Here is a 16,358-nt window from a genome sequence, read left to right as displayed (position 1 = left end):
AGGGGAAACACTGCTCTTTTTGGTATGAGTTCTTCTGGGTCATCATGTACAGTTGCTTTGCTTTCAGGACTCTCTCCAGCAGCCATTCTCACCTCTAAACTTTTCTATGCTCTCACTCTCACCCGCTCAAGCGTGCCTGTGGTGTGCAGCGGTGAAATGGGTCCCCGCTGAAACACTTTCATTCATATCATAACGAAAATAAATACCGGTTTTCAGTACAAACCGGTATACCGCCCAGCCCTAACCTTGGCTGTGCTTTGTTTTTGGTGATAATTAGCAAGTGTTAGCATTCTAATATGCTAAACTAAGATAGTAAACATACATGCCAAACAACTTACGTGCTATTTTTGTGGCTCAGGCTATGATTGCAATTACTCACAATGACATTGCGCTTACAATGTTCATTGCCGAAACATCTGAATTGACAGAATAAATCTTGGCATTGTATATTTGCGAACCACAGATACAATACATTTGTAAGTTTCATATGTGGCCAATATATTGAAACTTAATGCTTCGTTGTGTTTCAGTTTTCAAATTTATGTTGTGACATTGCTGTGATTAACATGATTAGCTGGTAAGGGTCAGGATAAGATCGTTTTGGCTTTAGAACATCCGGATTTGTCACCACAACCATGGATAGACATGTCCGGGACGTCTTCCGAAAAAAATATCTGCTTTTGTTGCCACAAACACTGCTGGTAATGTCAAGCCGCGTCGTTAAAAATACCAACTTTCGACACCACAAACACAGCTGGCCTCAAACAGTGGTTTGCCACTTGGCAGCCATCTCACCTAGGTCTCATGTCACCCACCATCCTCTCCTCCTCCTCCTCATTAGAAACTCTGCTCATAAACAAGCAATCTGAACCACATCACTTCAGAAACGCTGATGTGATTTGTTTGAAATGTACAATGCCAACATTTTCTACTGGAAACTGGGCTGGCTGAAATCTGGGAACCCAGTGATAAGCTAAAAAGAAATCTGACAGATTGAGAAACACCAGCAGTCAGACATCAGTGCAGCATTTAAACAAACATCACAGGTTAACTTATCTTGAAGAGAAACCTAGAGGATCCAATGAAGTCATTAACAAAATTGCCCAGTGTAAACATCCATTCTTTGGCGAGTCATTGTTTGATAACCAATAGGAGTGATGGCCAAAGCTACGAGACTCAAGACTTGGAATTACCTTTTGTCATAGTTTTTCCTGACAGCACACTGTGACATGTACATTGTGTGTCTAATGTGTGTTTGGTTGCATGTATAAAAGTCACGGCTTTGTAAAGCTTCCTCTACTCACCCCTCTCTCTGCGCTTCACCTTTCTCCAGCTCCTGAATGACTCCAAGTAGGACCTTGATGGTCTCCTGGCTAGAGCTGATGAGGCTCTCCATGGCCTGCAGCTGTGCTTTGATATCCTTGTCTCCAGATAAGGGCATTATCTGCTGGCTGCTCCCCATGCCCGGGGCTCCTGTGTCTCTTGGAGGAAAGCCCTCATCCCCCCCAACTGTTTGCTGGAGTTTAGAGGAGGCTGACACATGCCTTGTCCGACACTGCCCTTGTGACTGCACAGAACATTTGGCACTATGGGGAAGTGTCTGTGACTGCTGTTCGTTTAGCTGTGTGCCCTTTTTCCGTTTACAGCTCACAGACGGGCTTCCTAAAGACTCCACCTGTGTCAAAGAGTTCCACGCGACAGGGCCCGTGCCCTTTGACTTTTCCTGTGAAAACTCTGAGTTAGCCAGCTGGCGCTTTGAGGAAGTGCCAGCGTCCATGTCTTCTTTGGGTAATCCTTTGTGTTTGGTCCTTGTCCCACAAACCTGGTACTCTGTTTCTCTTTTGGAAGGAGGGCTGCTCGGATGGCACTCTTCCGAGAAATGTGAAGAGTCTGGACAAGAGGGTCCATCCACACAGTTGGCACTGGAAAGCAAATCCTCTGTATCACTGCTGTCATCAGTGTGGTGAAGCAATGCCTTTGTCTGGCCCACAATCTTACCCTTGTAATTAGAGGACTCCCCGATAGGTTGTCCATCCTCTCCTCCCGTCTTTATGTCACTCAAAAAACCATTGTTTTGTCCTTTATAATCTTCCACCAAAGCAGTATGTTTAAATGTATGTCCCTTTTTCCTCTCAAAAGGGAAAGTCTTGTATCGCTTAGTGAGGTCCGGCGATGTCTGGACACCTGTACTCTTGGTAACATTTGGAATAGAGCGTCTGGCAGGCATGGTCATGTACTTTCGGTGAGTCACTTTGCAGGAAATGGATCTAGAGCGTTTTCCACGATGCTCATTCTGAGCGTCACAGATATCCTTAAAACGCACTTGTAAGGCCTTGTTTCTCTTCTTCACCTGCTGCTTGCCTGATTCTGGTCCAGACTGTGCATCGAGGCTGTGTGATGGGCCTGTCTCTGAATCGGATTCATCTGAATTTGAGAGAACAACGCATTTGGTGTCCTCTTTGCTCACCATATTTCCTGAAAAAGGTAAAAGAGAAAAAAAAGTTACTCTGTTATAATCTGGGGAGGAATTTGATCTGAAATCGCTTCAGTAAGATACTGTAACAAATGATTCTCTTCTCATCTGGGACCATAACTTCACACTCTGGTAACACAATATAAACCTTTATTAAAACACAATCTGTGATCCAAAATCCAAATCCAAAATTTACAGCTCAGCATTTATTAAAACATGTTGTGAAATGTGCCAAAAGTAAAACATTGAAAACCACACACACACACACACACACACACACACACACACACACACACACACACACACACACACACACACACACAAAGCATATTTCATCTACAAGTCAAACTATCTGGTTATGTATATGAAACACTTGATACAACTGCCCCCCCTGTCCCAGCTAAAATATCTGGAGTCCATCGATATTGTCTTAAAGAGGCTGTGGCACACTCGTATTGGTGTCTTGTGAAATCTAAGGCACCCATTGGTGCCAATCCTGTAGGCAGGAAGGGGGCTAAATTCCTCTCCAAAGTGAGGCTAAATATTGTCATGGAAACAACTGGCATGGCCTTTTTCAGAGGGGTCTCTTGACCTCCCTCCTAAAGATATCTGAATGAAAATGGGTTCTTTGGATAGCCATTAGTCCCCTAATCTTGAGCAGGCTTGTTCCTAGTAGATCTTTTGTTCCTTACAATCAAAGTACTCCTTCATATAAAAGCTGTATACTTAAAAGGACAACCAATCTATTTGAGGAGCAAGACCTTGCAACATGTGTATACACAGATACATACCACATTAACAGTGTTGGGCAAGCTACATGGAAAATGTAGTGAGCTAAGCTACTAGTTACTCAACATCAAAATTAAGTTTCATTACAATGAATAAGCTACGAAAAATGGCAAAAGTAGTTCGCTACTTGCAAAGCTACTTTTACTTTTTTACCCAATGTCAAAGCAGCAGAATCTCAGAGATCAGAAAAACTGTCAGAAAAAAAAATAGGCAGGAAAAAACACAAATTCAGTTGGACTGTTCATTGTAAAATAACAGACTTTATGACATTTGAACATGTCCTCCAATAACACGACATCATCAGTCGGCCTATTGCCATCTCTCTTTCTCTCTCCTCTTCCTACTTAATGTATTTCTCTGTCTTGGCCTCTTTCAGTCAGCTATCTGGCTCTGTCAGTAATTAAAAACCAGAATTCCAAAATATATTTTTAAGTCAATAAAACCATTTAATGAAAAGCAATAAAAAATAAAAGATCTAAATTAAAACTCTTCTTTTTGGGGGGACATTTGGACATGAACACATCCTGCAAATAACACGTGACATCAGTATGTCTCTCCTCTCTTTCTTCTTACTACTGTTCTGTGTCTCTCAGCTCTTTTCTTGGCCCTTGTTGTGCCTATTTTTCAAGTGTCCACTGCAAATCCACTAAATATATACAGTCTATGGGCAAGACACATGAGAGACAAATCAAGAAGTGCAATGTAGCCAATCAGAGGCAGAGTAGGGCAGGTCTTGCCAAGAAAAGCCAATAGCAAAGCAGCAGAAATTTGACTCAGAAAGTAGTGACGTTACCACCACACTACTGAGAAATGCCGTTAAATAGTTGCTGCCCAACACAGCACATTAAATCAGGACTGTTGTAGAACTCATAATGCTAACTGTACTGGTATTAGTCTGGGCCCATTAGATAATGAATCGTATCAACTTTAAAATCACAAACTATAGTATATCAGTATATGATTCCTTAACAATCTATATTGAAAAAGTTTCAACTAGCCTATATACTTCAACAGCAAAAGCAATTTCCTGACATTAGTTATGGCTTTTGGTTTTGGTGTGCCACCCGAAGATTCTCAGTGGCCCCATCTGGCCACCACTATGAAACATTTCTGGGGGGCGCCACATATACTTGATGCTTTGTCACACAGATTATTATTTTCCTTACTCTGTATTCTCATTTCAAATGTCTCTTTTAATGACATCCTCAGTGTTGCGTGATAAAAAAAATACAGGACTCTTCCAGATAATATAAGCAGCCTATAGGTTTCTGTTACTGCCTCCACTTTTATTTACTGTAACTTTGCAACACATAATTTTAAGCTGTTTTATTGGAAATGCATCATTGGAGCTGTAGTTAATTTCTCATCTGACGTTTTTATGTTACAAAGCTTGTGCCTTCAATTTTTTTTATCAAAGAGGCAGATATTTAATAACACAGTTGTTCAATTTTTTGTTCTGATGATTCAACTTGGCGAGTTTCCTGTCCGTCCAGGCTTTAGAGGTCCTCCAACTCTGATTCACCTAAAACTGTCTATGGAGAAAATGAATGGAAGTTTTTTTTTACTGTGCTAACCCTTCTGCTGCACAGCTCATTGACAACACTTGCAACTGCTAGTTACGTACAGTAGTTTTTCATAAGCAAGCCCGCCTGCCAAAAGTCTGATCATTTGCTCCGGGACACCTTTTTGGAATAATAATTGTGTTTGCGCTACGCTCCCTGCTCCTGCTGCCACCATTCAAAAACTCTGTTTACTGACTTATGTCAGTTGTCAGCCTCCAATACATACCTCCAGCTTGAAACACAGTTTTGTCGTTAACTCGGGGTGTTGTGCCAGATCACGGCTTTACCTAATCAACTCAAGTGTTTGCCGGTTACTCTAACATATATTTATTTATGTGGGAATGTGAGTTTATGCTTTTTAGGAGATGTTTGTGTGCTTGACAATATCATTAAACTATAGGACCGCAAAAGCTGCTGGCTGTTATTGCTCTCCAGTAGATGTGAAAGATAACTTTGAGTAGCAAACCTTATTTTTCCTCTGGTTTTACAAATGCATTATGACTTGTTTATGCTGTGGTGAAACAGCAGTACTCATGTTTCAGTATTAAGTGTTTTGGGTTCAGTTGGTTTTGTGGCTTATTTCCCCCTCGGCTCATGTCATATTTGGGGTTTCCTATCAGATCACTGTGGACTCCAATTTCTTTTAGAGGGTAACGCTGTATATGAGCTTTAATGGTTTAAACACGCTGCGGCCTCGCACACAGCCAGTTCTCTTGGCTTCATGGGGAAGTCTTTTGTTGCACACAGGAGAGTCACATTTACATTTTATCCACACAGATCCTGTTTGGCTTTACATTAGGGAAGCATTCCAACTCAAACAAATGGGTTCATGTGACAGCTCGCTTTACTGTTCTTCATATCATAATTACATCTAAACGTCTGAGCTCCTGTTCTCTGCACCGATACACTCAACCACACTCACTGCCAACCTCAAGCTTCCTATACACACACACACACTTATGGTCACCGTCTTATCAATGCTACATGGCATTTGATAAGATTTTGTGCATTCTTCAGCATTTAGATTACTTGATAGTATCGTACCCACAATGGTTGGAGGTGTTTTGTTAAGGTATAGCTGTGCAGCAGTTGGCTCACTTGTAGCAGGAGTCTAGTATAATAAATTCCCCTTGTGGTCTGAGGTTCCTGCAAGAGCAAATGACCACACAGCAGCTGTGGCCCACACATACTAGACTCTGCATAATAGCTGGTGTGAGGCCTCTCCACCTGTATCCACCTGGAGGCTCTGAGTCCAAAGTCCCCAGGGGGGAAATTTATTATCTCCACTCCCCGATCTCTGCTGTGCTGAGTGGAGTGACGAGGTCAGAGCCAAGACATCACATCTAAAGTCCGCACATACTCCGCCATCACATAATAAATCTGTTCCGTGTGAGTTGGCCGGCTGAAGTGACCTTAAACTTTAAATGTTTACAGATTACTGTTTGTGACAACTTTTTATTATACAGGCAGCTTGGGACACACACAGGTCACACAGTAATGGGTTTAGGTGTGTTAAAGTCTCCAAGAAGTGTGAGGCAGATTTCTAACAAATGTTTTAGCATATGGTTTATAAATGATGGAAATTGAAATAATTGCTTTGAAGCATTCAAGCCACAGTTGTTTACAAGGGTGTAGGTTTGTTTCAACATTGGTGGGACACATATAAAATAGAGGGGTGGGGGGGGTCCTCTGCCAGTAAATGTAAGCATCAAACACTTGCATTGCACTTGCACATGCATTCAGATAAAGTTTTATGCACCACTTTGTGCATTGTATGTATTGATTTATGGTAAATACAAAAGTCCTCTGCTACTCTCATGTCTACTGGGGGGGTAAAAATGCATACATTCTTAATACTGATGGGGACATGTCCTCTGCACCCCCCCAAGAATTTACACCTATGGTTGTTTGTCATTGGTAAATCAATAAAATTGACCGATCCAAAGTCCTGCCCTTAGTTACTGTTGCTAACTCGGACAAACTTGACAAAAAGGAATATGGGGATGCTGTGTGCTGCAGTGTTTATTAGATAGTTTCTGGGCATCAGGTACTACAGCTTCAAGAAGCCAACAGTAGGGACGACTGTATGCAATGTAAGGAAATGTTCACACTGTTAACTATTATTCATTCATTCAGTTTTTGTAACCGCTTGCAGCAGGAGGTCTGGAGCCTATCCCAGCTGACACTGGGCGAGAGGCGGGGTACACCCTGGACAGGATGCCTAACAAGCTCAGGGCTGACACATAGAGACAGACAACCATTCACACTCACATTCACACCTACCGGCAATTTAGAGTCACCAATTAACCTGCATGTCTTTGGACTGTGGGAGGAAGCTGGAGTACCAGGAGAAACCCACGCACAGAAGGGCTCCCCCACCCCAGGTTTGAACCAGGAGCCCTCTTGTTGTAAGGCAACAATGCTAACTGCTGCACCACTGTGCCGCCATGTTAATCATTCTGAACAAGGCAAAATGGCGCAAAATGAAGCTTCCAGTCTCAATGAAAAAGGGAGAAGAAGAGACAGACGATGACATGACTATCAGTCAATAATGCCTGTGCAAAGCCAGGTATGTGTCGCCTTTCCCCCTCTGGGGATCGGTTAAGTAGGCTACTCTATGCATTTATTACTGAATACAGACCATGGTGCTGACCTCACACTGGTTTGTCTTTACTGTAGGAAGTTGCATGAGTTACTTTGGGCGGCACATAGCCTTACAGTGATAATACAAAGGGTCATTAGCCTTTTCAGAAACCTACCAGTATCTGTCCTTTTCCGAATCTCTTAACAATACCACAGAAATAAGCAGGAAGCAAACCTGGCTGATGTTGGTGATCTAACATTAGGCTAACTCCTCTTGATGTGGTGCGTTAGGCAGCTAATGTAGCTAGCCAGCATTTTGATAACATCAGCCAACTCAAGATGTGACTATATACATTGCAATGTGTCTGTGAAGACTGTGAGAGTCCCCCAGCCACATCTTTTAATCAAAATTTTGGTCGTCTTTTCAACATATGAGCCAAGCACATTGCATATGTAACACAACAGGAAAGGGGAAAGCTGACTGAGGTACTGCTGGGTTCAAAGCTTGCTCAACTGGGGCTAAGGAATGGCCAATCATAACTTCTTGTGTTTGTGAATGCCAATGGCAAAGCTTGATGTATATTGATTATGTAATAAATCAGAAACTGCTTTGACCAGACAAAGGAGCAAAAACTGACTTTTGTAATACAACAGCTTGCCGCTGTAGTCACCCCCCACGCAGAGTTTCAAATTAAGGTCCATACGATCAAATGAGAAATACTGCATTTTCTGTCTCATCCGCGCAGAAACACATTTCATAGCTGGAGCATGAAATATATCAAGCAGCACAAGGAAATGAAATGATGTCTGATATGGTTGAAAGGAAACATCAGAAAGAGCTGGTTAATCATTTTCATATGACAAGACACCACGCGATAAATAAACTCCAATGAATCATTTATTACCACACAAAAGCAAGCTATTCATGGTGTCGCCGCTTCCCTGAAAGTAATCATGTTTTATCATTCGGAGACATTGTAAATCCATCAATGTGATTGTTCTGTTGGGGAAATTCATACTGAAGAGACGTTTCCTAACTGTCAGTTTCACTACTCCCATGAAATTAGTGAAAGGAAAGGAACGGGTAGATAAGATTAATGTTAATTTCTGATCTGCAGCTGATCTATATCTGCAGCGCATGTTGAGTCCCAGTAATGACTTAATGTGTAAAGAGCATAAAGAGAATACACACTTTTTAATGATCCCAAAACTGCCTTCGTGCCTGGTGACTCTGCATTGTCTTTTGTGTGAGTGTGCATACATGCACTAGTGTATGTATTAGTGTGCGTGGGCCGTATTGTCACCTTTTCAAAGAGAGGCCCTTGCCAGCATCTTACAGAGTGTGTGCACATACACACACGCACACAACAGCAGACAGGGGCTGATAATAAAAAGCATGAGGTTGTATTTCTTGGGAGTCCTGCCATGCGTTTCACCTTGCAAACTGTCCACTGTAACCTAACCCTCAGCTCAAAGTGTTGATGAAATGGAATATATTTAGAGGCAACCATGTTTCATCTTGCTTCCCATTAATGCTGCAAAGAAACCGCATGCCAACCGCTTCTAGTGTCACTTCAGTCGCCGCGATGCATTCAGTGCCAGATGAGGAGAAAAAAATAACAAGCAACTAAGCTCAGTCTCATTATACAAGAACAATATGGTATGCTGTGTCATGAATTTACGCACAGTTGTTTTGGAATTTCGGAGCAGCTGGATTTTATTGGGGGTGGTATTTGTTCTGAAACATAGCCTAGTATGCACTTTGATTTTAGCGTAAGTTGTTTGTCAGAAGCGGTTCCACGGATAAAAAGAAATTTGTTCGAGGCTGATTCACACGGGATCATACTATTTCACACTCAGAAATACCAATCTCACACCACTGAAAAGGTAATCACATCTGCAGGAAGTCTCCTCTGAGCGCGAACAATTTCCCATGCAGCCATGTAAGGCATGTAAAGCAGCTAAATGGTGATTCACACAAAGGGAATCAAGAAAAGCTCCTCAATGACTTATTATTGTTGGGAGTCAGATAGACGCAGACTGAGAGAAGAGGCTGACGTGACACATGAATATATTCACATGGTTGAGCGAGAATCTCCTTCTCCTCCTCGTCTTCTCTCTCCTACTCCTCCTCTTCCTCCTCTCAAAGCAAGCTATATCTCTGCTAATGACCTGAGGTCCTTCCCTGATTTGGCCTCAGCTATCCAAAGGATTATGAATAATGCATTGACTCTAAAATTGCAAAAGTAATCCTCTGAAATCTCCTTATGTACCCTGGCAGACCACGTTGTCTGTTGCAATTGCCCTTCAGTTCTTCACGCTAAAACGCTGCATGTACAAGGGAGGGGAGAAAAAAAGCACCTTTCGCTACAGTATCATGATTGATTTCTTATCACCACAACGTTGAAACGTGGTTGTGTGTAAAAATTGTTAATAGGGAGGTTGGATCCATTTTCCATGCAACAGCAGGTCTACAACACTGCTGACTCATGATTTATGCCCCATTGCAAGGCAGGGAGAAAGAGGCGGCGTAGATTGCCTTACATCCTTGACAGCCTGCATCAACGCAATAATTACTGAAGTGCATCTGTAGGATATTTACATAGAATAACACTGTCTAGCCACTCTCATTAATGGTTAACTAATGGTATTATAGTGGCCCCATACAGTAACCTCCACTGCACCATCTATTCAATCTAAGTGCATCAAGGGATGTTTGTCAGTGCTACAGCTCATCATTTTACTAATATGTGCAATCAAGTGTGTATCACAAGGCAAATGCTGCTGTGCTTGTCATCCCCCTGTGTGTTCTACTGTATGCATTGTTGCTGTGCAATGTATCCATTTTGTATGAGGGATTTTCTCTCATTATTTGCATAAATTACAGAGCGTGACATTGCACCAACTAAGCACAATGCAAAGGACGAGATATCGCTGCCTTTGTCCGATCCATAAGGTTATGTGCGTGCGTAGTCATATGCATTCCTTTTCGCACTGTGCAATTGTACAGTATAGGTTCCGGCCCCTACACCCTCCGCGTTGCAGTAATCTTTTTCTCAACACACCATCACGCTCTTCTTCCTGCAACAATGTAAGCCCCTTTGGTCCCAGATTTTTATATTGTCTTTTGTTCAATTTTTGAAAGCAATCCCAGCCTGTTTTGAGATCTCCACAGTCACGCACACACACACATACACACACCATCTTCTTCCAGCAGTCGTCCAGAGCTATCTGTATCTATCCGTGCTGCCGGCTACACCTGTGAAAGTTTGCTTTATGACATTGGCTTAAAAGATTTATCACTGAGCAGCACTTTCTGTTATGGGGAATAGCGGGAGGTTTTAAAAGGGTCCCATCCCTCTATCTCCTGGATGAGAGCACTGGCTGTGAAATGGATCCTTGGGAAGAGTAAGTTTGGAGAGGCTGATATGCAGAGGGGCATTTTTTTTGTGATCACATACTTTCCTGCTATTGTTGTTTTTTCTTTTTGGTATAAAATGATGGAGACGACAGTGTCTGCCTCTCACGCCAGAGCTTACATCTGTAGTGCATCACCCTGATGAGTTCATTGATTAATAAGGGGCTGGGCTATGGGCATACATGTGTACTCAGGTCGATGTGATGATTGACTTGGGTGTAATGTAAAAGATGATTTATAAGGGAAAAAGATGCTGAGACAGACAAGCCACAGAGTGTTTAGCACCTTAAAGCTGTACCCTGTCAGTGTTTCCTGTAAATTCAGGTAGTCAAGGAATGACGTGTGGAAAATAGAGGAACAGAGAGAGGGTGAGAGAGAGGGAGAGGGAGAGAGAGGCAACGACTGAGCAAATATAAGTGCAGCTCTCTATGTGATGCAGCACCCCAGAGCTTCCTGGATCACACATGTCATTAGTCATGATAAGTCTGAATCCACCTCTTATCAAATTCAGCCTTGAGGAGCAAATCACTCATCGCATATGAATTTGTCATACAGTCTACGCCACTTAATGCGATAGGTGTTTTCCAATAAATGATCATCATCCTGGCAGTCCATCACAGCACAATATAAAATAGTCTATTAGTGAGTGCTCATCAATATTCCTCACTATCAAGCCCAGACAATTCACAAGTACAGCTATCTCGATAATCAGCCTCTGCATCATCAGATAAATACTGCATGTCTGTCAAAGGCTGCAAAGACACGCATTATGATAAGTATATAAATCAAAGTCAAATTACATCACTGCTCATCTTCATGTTCAGCTGTGAAGGAAAAACCTTGACATGTTCTCCTGATTAGTCATTAAACCTTTCAATGCTTGGATGCAGAAATGCCCCCTCCCTAATTTATCCATATCTAATGCACACAGGGATCATACACATGCATGCATCACTAGCCAAAAGACTTTAACAGTATTTTACCCCAATTCTCGCATGCCTCTGATATCCACTTTGATTAAATTAAGATTTTAAAAGGCAGACCGGATGAATCCCCCACTCTTTTTGCAGTACCTGTGAATATGTGTGCAACTCCAAGAAAAGGAAGCACAACTCTTACCTTGAGAAACAGATCAGAGGTGCAAAGGACAAGAAAGCGCAGATCCCCTGTAGAGCCAGTGTTCATCCATGTATTCAGTGGGTGCCAGGGTACCGTCCAGCCACTGGAGCAGCTCTCACAGGCTGCGGGAGGACCGAGAGAGAGGCAGCCGGTGCAGTGACAGCTGGAGTAGTTGTGGCACATCCGGCAAAGATTCAGGTTATCGGGATGGGAGAGGGAAAAAAGCAGAAAGACATTGCCTCAAAACCTCATCGGGTCCTTACTGATATCCCCCTTCCTGCCTTTTACTCTGCTCTCCTCTCCCTTATACACCTCATTCAAGCATCACTGACACTCATTCGCTCTTGTCCCCGCACTCACCGGGAATAGGCACTCACACACGCAGCGGAGATCTCCATCTCGCTGTGCTGCTGCTGTTGCTGCAATCCCTGTGCATTCGTGATTGAGTGTATGTGTGTATGTGTGTGTTAGGAAGGCAGGGAGAGGGTGGGCTGGTGGGTGGATGGGTGGGTGGATATGGCAAAGGGAGGAAGGAGGAGGAGGAGGAGAAGGAGGAGGAGTGAGGGGTAGTACGCAAGCTGCTGGGGAAAGTCCAGAGTCGCTGAGCTGCATCATCGGCGAAGACCCCCTTAACTTGTCCTCCACAGGCTGGCTCCGGTGACACTGAGCTGTTATATAATTTGAAGGGCTTCGGGAGACGGCAGAGAGGGGGAGCTGTGAAATAATAATGCATTGTGCTTTTAATTGGATGTCTCCTGCCCCCCCGTTACTTTCATACATCTGACACATTGTTTATGAGAGATGGTGAAGGGGGCTGAATCGAGCAAAGGAAAAAGAGAAGTGGCTCTGTAGCTGCACAAAGGGGGGGAACAGAGGAGGCGAGGAGCCAACAGGGCAGCAGTGTTAATGAGAAACTGAGACGAGAGAGAAAATGAAATGACGAGAGGGAGTAGCCTAATAGAGACAGTGAGACAGTGTGAGAGGCACGGAGAGAAATGTACTTCCCTGGAAAACGAGCAATATTGATTATACCGACGTCTCAGATTTCTTAGATTTCTCCAAGTTTCTTGGAAGTTCGTGGCTGTGCCTAATGGTGTATAAAGTCCTGTTAACCTGTACTGCCCAACACAATCCAATAATTACAACATGTCTTTAGTCAATGGAAACAGAAGAAAAACCTGCAATAAGTCACGAAGATGACTAAAAATGTATACACCTGGAAAACAAGCTTTTAGTTTGTGGCAATACTCTCTGTGAACGAGCTGTTGTCTTGGAAGTTAAAGGGCTACGGTATGCACAAACAAATGACTGTACTGTGAGAAAAAGGTCATGAGAATAACTTTATACAGCTTAGCACAGCTAACACCACTGTGTGAAAGCCAACATTCTTTAGTTTACATCATTGCCCCTCAGTGAATACTGCTTCCTTTAGTTATTTATCTATTTCTGTGAGTTTTCACTTCTGTAGTTTGCTATATTTAAAGTTCCTGTGTGTAGGATTTAGCATTTTCTTTCTTTGCACCTCCTAGAGGCAGTATTCAAAAAGACATTGGGGGAATACCCTGGCAACACTGAGAATGGATGAGCTAAAAAAAAAAAAGAGCTGCACATAGACTGCACCGATTTTCTACACAAAAACTGTGTCATCAGATTTTTTAAAATATATTTTTGGGGCTTTTTGCCTTTATTTGTTGGGATAGCTATAGCATGAAATGGGGAGGAGAGACGGGGAATGGCATGCAGCAAAGGGCAATGAGTTGGAATGGAGCCTGCGGACGCTGCGGCAGGGACGTAGCTGTTGTACATGGGGCACCTGCCGCTACCAGGTGAGCTAGTGGGTGCTCCAGAAAAATTTGACAGATTCAAGAATTACATTAAGATTTTAAACAAAGGGGGTGCTAAGCTTAGTTTATTTGCTTGAAACACTGCACATTAGCATCTCCGAAAGGAATAAAAAATAACTGCTGATTGTTTTCATGCAATTAAAGTAGCAGAAGTGCAAATAAAAGTTCCTTAAATTCCGTTATAAAAGCTGTATCAGTATGGATAAAATCACAAAAGACATTTAATCCTTTTAGCGGGTGAAGAAAGTCATTAAGCAAACCAAAGTCACCGAGTTATTTTCCCCAGGAGCTGGGGAACTAAATAAAGAACATAAACTAAAAGTAAATCAAAGTTGCCCTATAGTTGCAACCCAATCACCAGAATACATTTTGGCATTGTTAATTTCTGCAAACCAAAAGATGTGCACCCACAGTTACTCTTGTATGTTATTATTTAGTGGATATGTTGAAACTTAATGTTCCTTTATGTTTGAACAATGCTGTAGTTAACGTGTGGTTGGGTTTAGGCATAAAATCCACTAGGTAATGGTTGGGAAAAGATCATGTTTTGGATAATAATACCTGCTTTGGTTGGCACAATCCCAGCTGGAAACGCAGCAACTGGCTGTGAAAAACCCGCTGACGTTGGTTCACATGTTGGGGTGCGCATTCAAGCACAGGATCCAGTGAGCTGTTCACTACAGACATGGTGGGTGAATAGTTCTTAGGTGGTTGTCAGATGACTTTTTTCTATAAAAAGGAATATTAAAAGAAAATGTTACCGCTCTGCATAATGTTAAAAAATAATAATAATACAAATAATATTAGTAAATTAGGTTATTATTTAACTCACGTCATTAATGCATCCACTATGGCATTCCTCTAATGTTTAAACTCAGGAATCTTGGAAAAATAAGCACAAAACAATATGTTGACTTGAAATAATACGTACAGGATGAATAGAGTAAAACATTATGAAAGGTGAAAAGTCCATACACCACTCACATCAGTCCTCTCTTTGTCCTGCCTGGCATCTTTGGAGAGAAAAGACACTCACAGGCCTGAAGGGAGTGGTCTCGTCAGGAGTGCAGGTGGGGTGGACACTTGTGATTTAACAAGCTTGTTACAAAACTCCAACCTTGTGAAAGAAAAACATCCACGTTTGGTGGCTGTAAAGCTGCTGTGAACGCAGGGATGACTCGCTAAATGAAAAACAGTTTTTTTTATTTGATGGTCTGCAGCCTAGCAGGCGTCTTGCCTAGATGACAGGCCACCCACCAGTCCCTCCACCTCCAGTCAGCTCATATACTACTTCACCTAATAAATGTTGATATGAAACATATGAAACAAATGTACAAATGCAACATATCTGTGGTTTACAGAAATGTACAATGCCAACATTTCCCTCTGGCGACTGAGCTGATAGTTGACCTTCACCACTCCAACATACTGCACTGTATGAATATAAGTGTCTCTGTATGTATTAAATTTATCATTATATTTTTTTCTTGTAGGCCATCGGGGTGCTGAACCGGTGACCTTCATGCATCAATAACTCATTACACACAATTCATAATTCATCATTACAATTTATTATAAATCATATACTGCATATGACTATATTTAAATTTTTCTGAAACTCACTCATGGTCTTACTGTTTCACTGTTTACTGTTTCACCTCTTTAAAACATTCTCTTTTATTGTTCCTTTTGTAAAATGTTTTATTTTGTGTGACTTTATTCTGTTGTATTCATTTTTTTCCTATTTGTTAGTTGCTTTCTGGAGCTATAGGCACAAAAGAATCTTACTACCCACAGTGTGTATTATTTTGTATTTGATAAATAAAACGTTACTTGATTTGATTTAAGTACTCGCACTATAAACCTTTACAGGGTGAAAAGGTGAAGAAGTAACTCTGAGAGAGCTGGCAGTAAAGTCAGTGAAATAATTCTATTAATTTCCCGGGGAGTCATAGTTTCATTGTTTGGCACTCTGCTTCATGAGATTGCCCTGGAGATTTTAGTCAAACTAAAATCTTGCCAAATTTCTTTCACAGTAATTGTTGATACCAGTTTGGTAATGTACTGCAGAGTGAAAACTATAAAGCTCCGAAACCTTGAAGTGTTTAAAAGTCAATTTTATATTTTAAAGTTTGTCATGCCCGTCTATTTAACTTGGGTTATCTTTGATTACTTTGGAGTTGTAAGTTTAAGAGTAGAGATGTCATAAAATGACAACAGGACCAAACTTTTACAACTCTTTACTTGTGTGAGTAACCTGAAGCTGAAGAGGAGAAAAGCTTTTTTAAAATGAGTTTTTTATTCCAAAACAGCAAGGGGGGGCGCAGTAGCTGGCGCGGTGATCTGCTGACTGTTGTGTTATTGATTTAATTGTCTGTTTTCCTCGCAGCCCTGCCTGTTCATAGGCCTATGACGAGCTTCTGACTGCGCCCACTGCATGCATGCCGATCCAACCCGCCACGAACCACAGATCCCCCTCAGCCTCGACACCAGCTTAATCTCACTGTGCTTAATGAGTGGAACAACACAGAGTTGACAAGTAGGGAAAATCCCCCCCTCCACCACTTTCC

General features: G+C 42.0%; 2 protein-coding genes across 9 annotated transcripts in view; both read right to left on the bottom strand.

Moving 5' to 3' along the window:
• insyn2ab (inhibitory synaptic factor 2Ab) overlaps window positions 1–15,111 on the bottom strand; it is a 34,207-nt gene extending 19,096 nt beyond the window's left edge. The window contains exons 1-6 of one of the 2 annotated variants that reach the window (XM_050071352.1): window positions 14,773–15,111; window positions 14,621–14,670; window positions 14,350–14,517; window positions 12,305–12,658; window positions 11,945–12,107; window positions 1,305–2,475 (exon numbers count right to left, since the gene is read on the bottom strand). In XM_050071352.1, coding sequence (XP_049927309.1) covers window positions 1,305–2,470 — 1,166 coding nt within the window. In that variant the 5' untranslated portion in view covers window positions 2,471–2,475; window positions 11,945–12,107; window positions 12,305–12,658; ... (1 more) ...; window positions 14,621–14,670; window positions 14,773–15,111. The remainder of the gene's footprint in view (window positions 1–1,304; window positions 2,476–11,944; window positions 12,108–12,304; window positions 12,659–14,349; window positions 14,518–14,620; window positions 14,671–14,772) is intronic. The other variant, XM_050071353.1, reaches the window with a different exon arrangement.
• LOC126406830 (uncharacterized) overlaps window positions 1–16,358 on the bottom strand; it is a 182,727-nt gene that overhangs the window by 86,236 nt on the left and 80,133 nt on the right. The gene's annotated exons all lie outside the window — the stretch shown is intronic.

The sequence above is a fragment of the Epinephelus moara genome, chromosome 19 (genome assembly GCF_006386435.1).
Source record: "Epinephelus moara isolate mb chromosome 19, YSFRI_EMoa_1.0, whole genome shotgun sequence".
NCBI classification, from domain to species: Eukaryota; Metazoa; Chordata; class Actinopteri; order Perciformes; family Serranidae; genus Epinephelus; species Epinephelus moara.
This window is presented reverse-complemented; position numbering and strand designations above follow the sequence as displayed.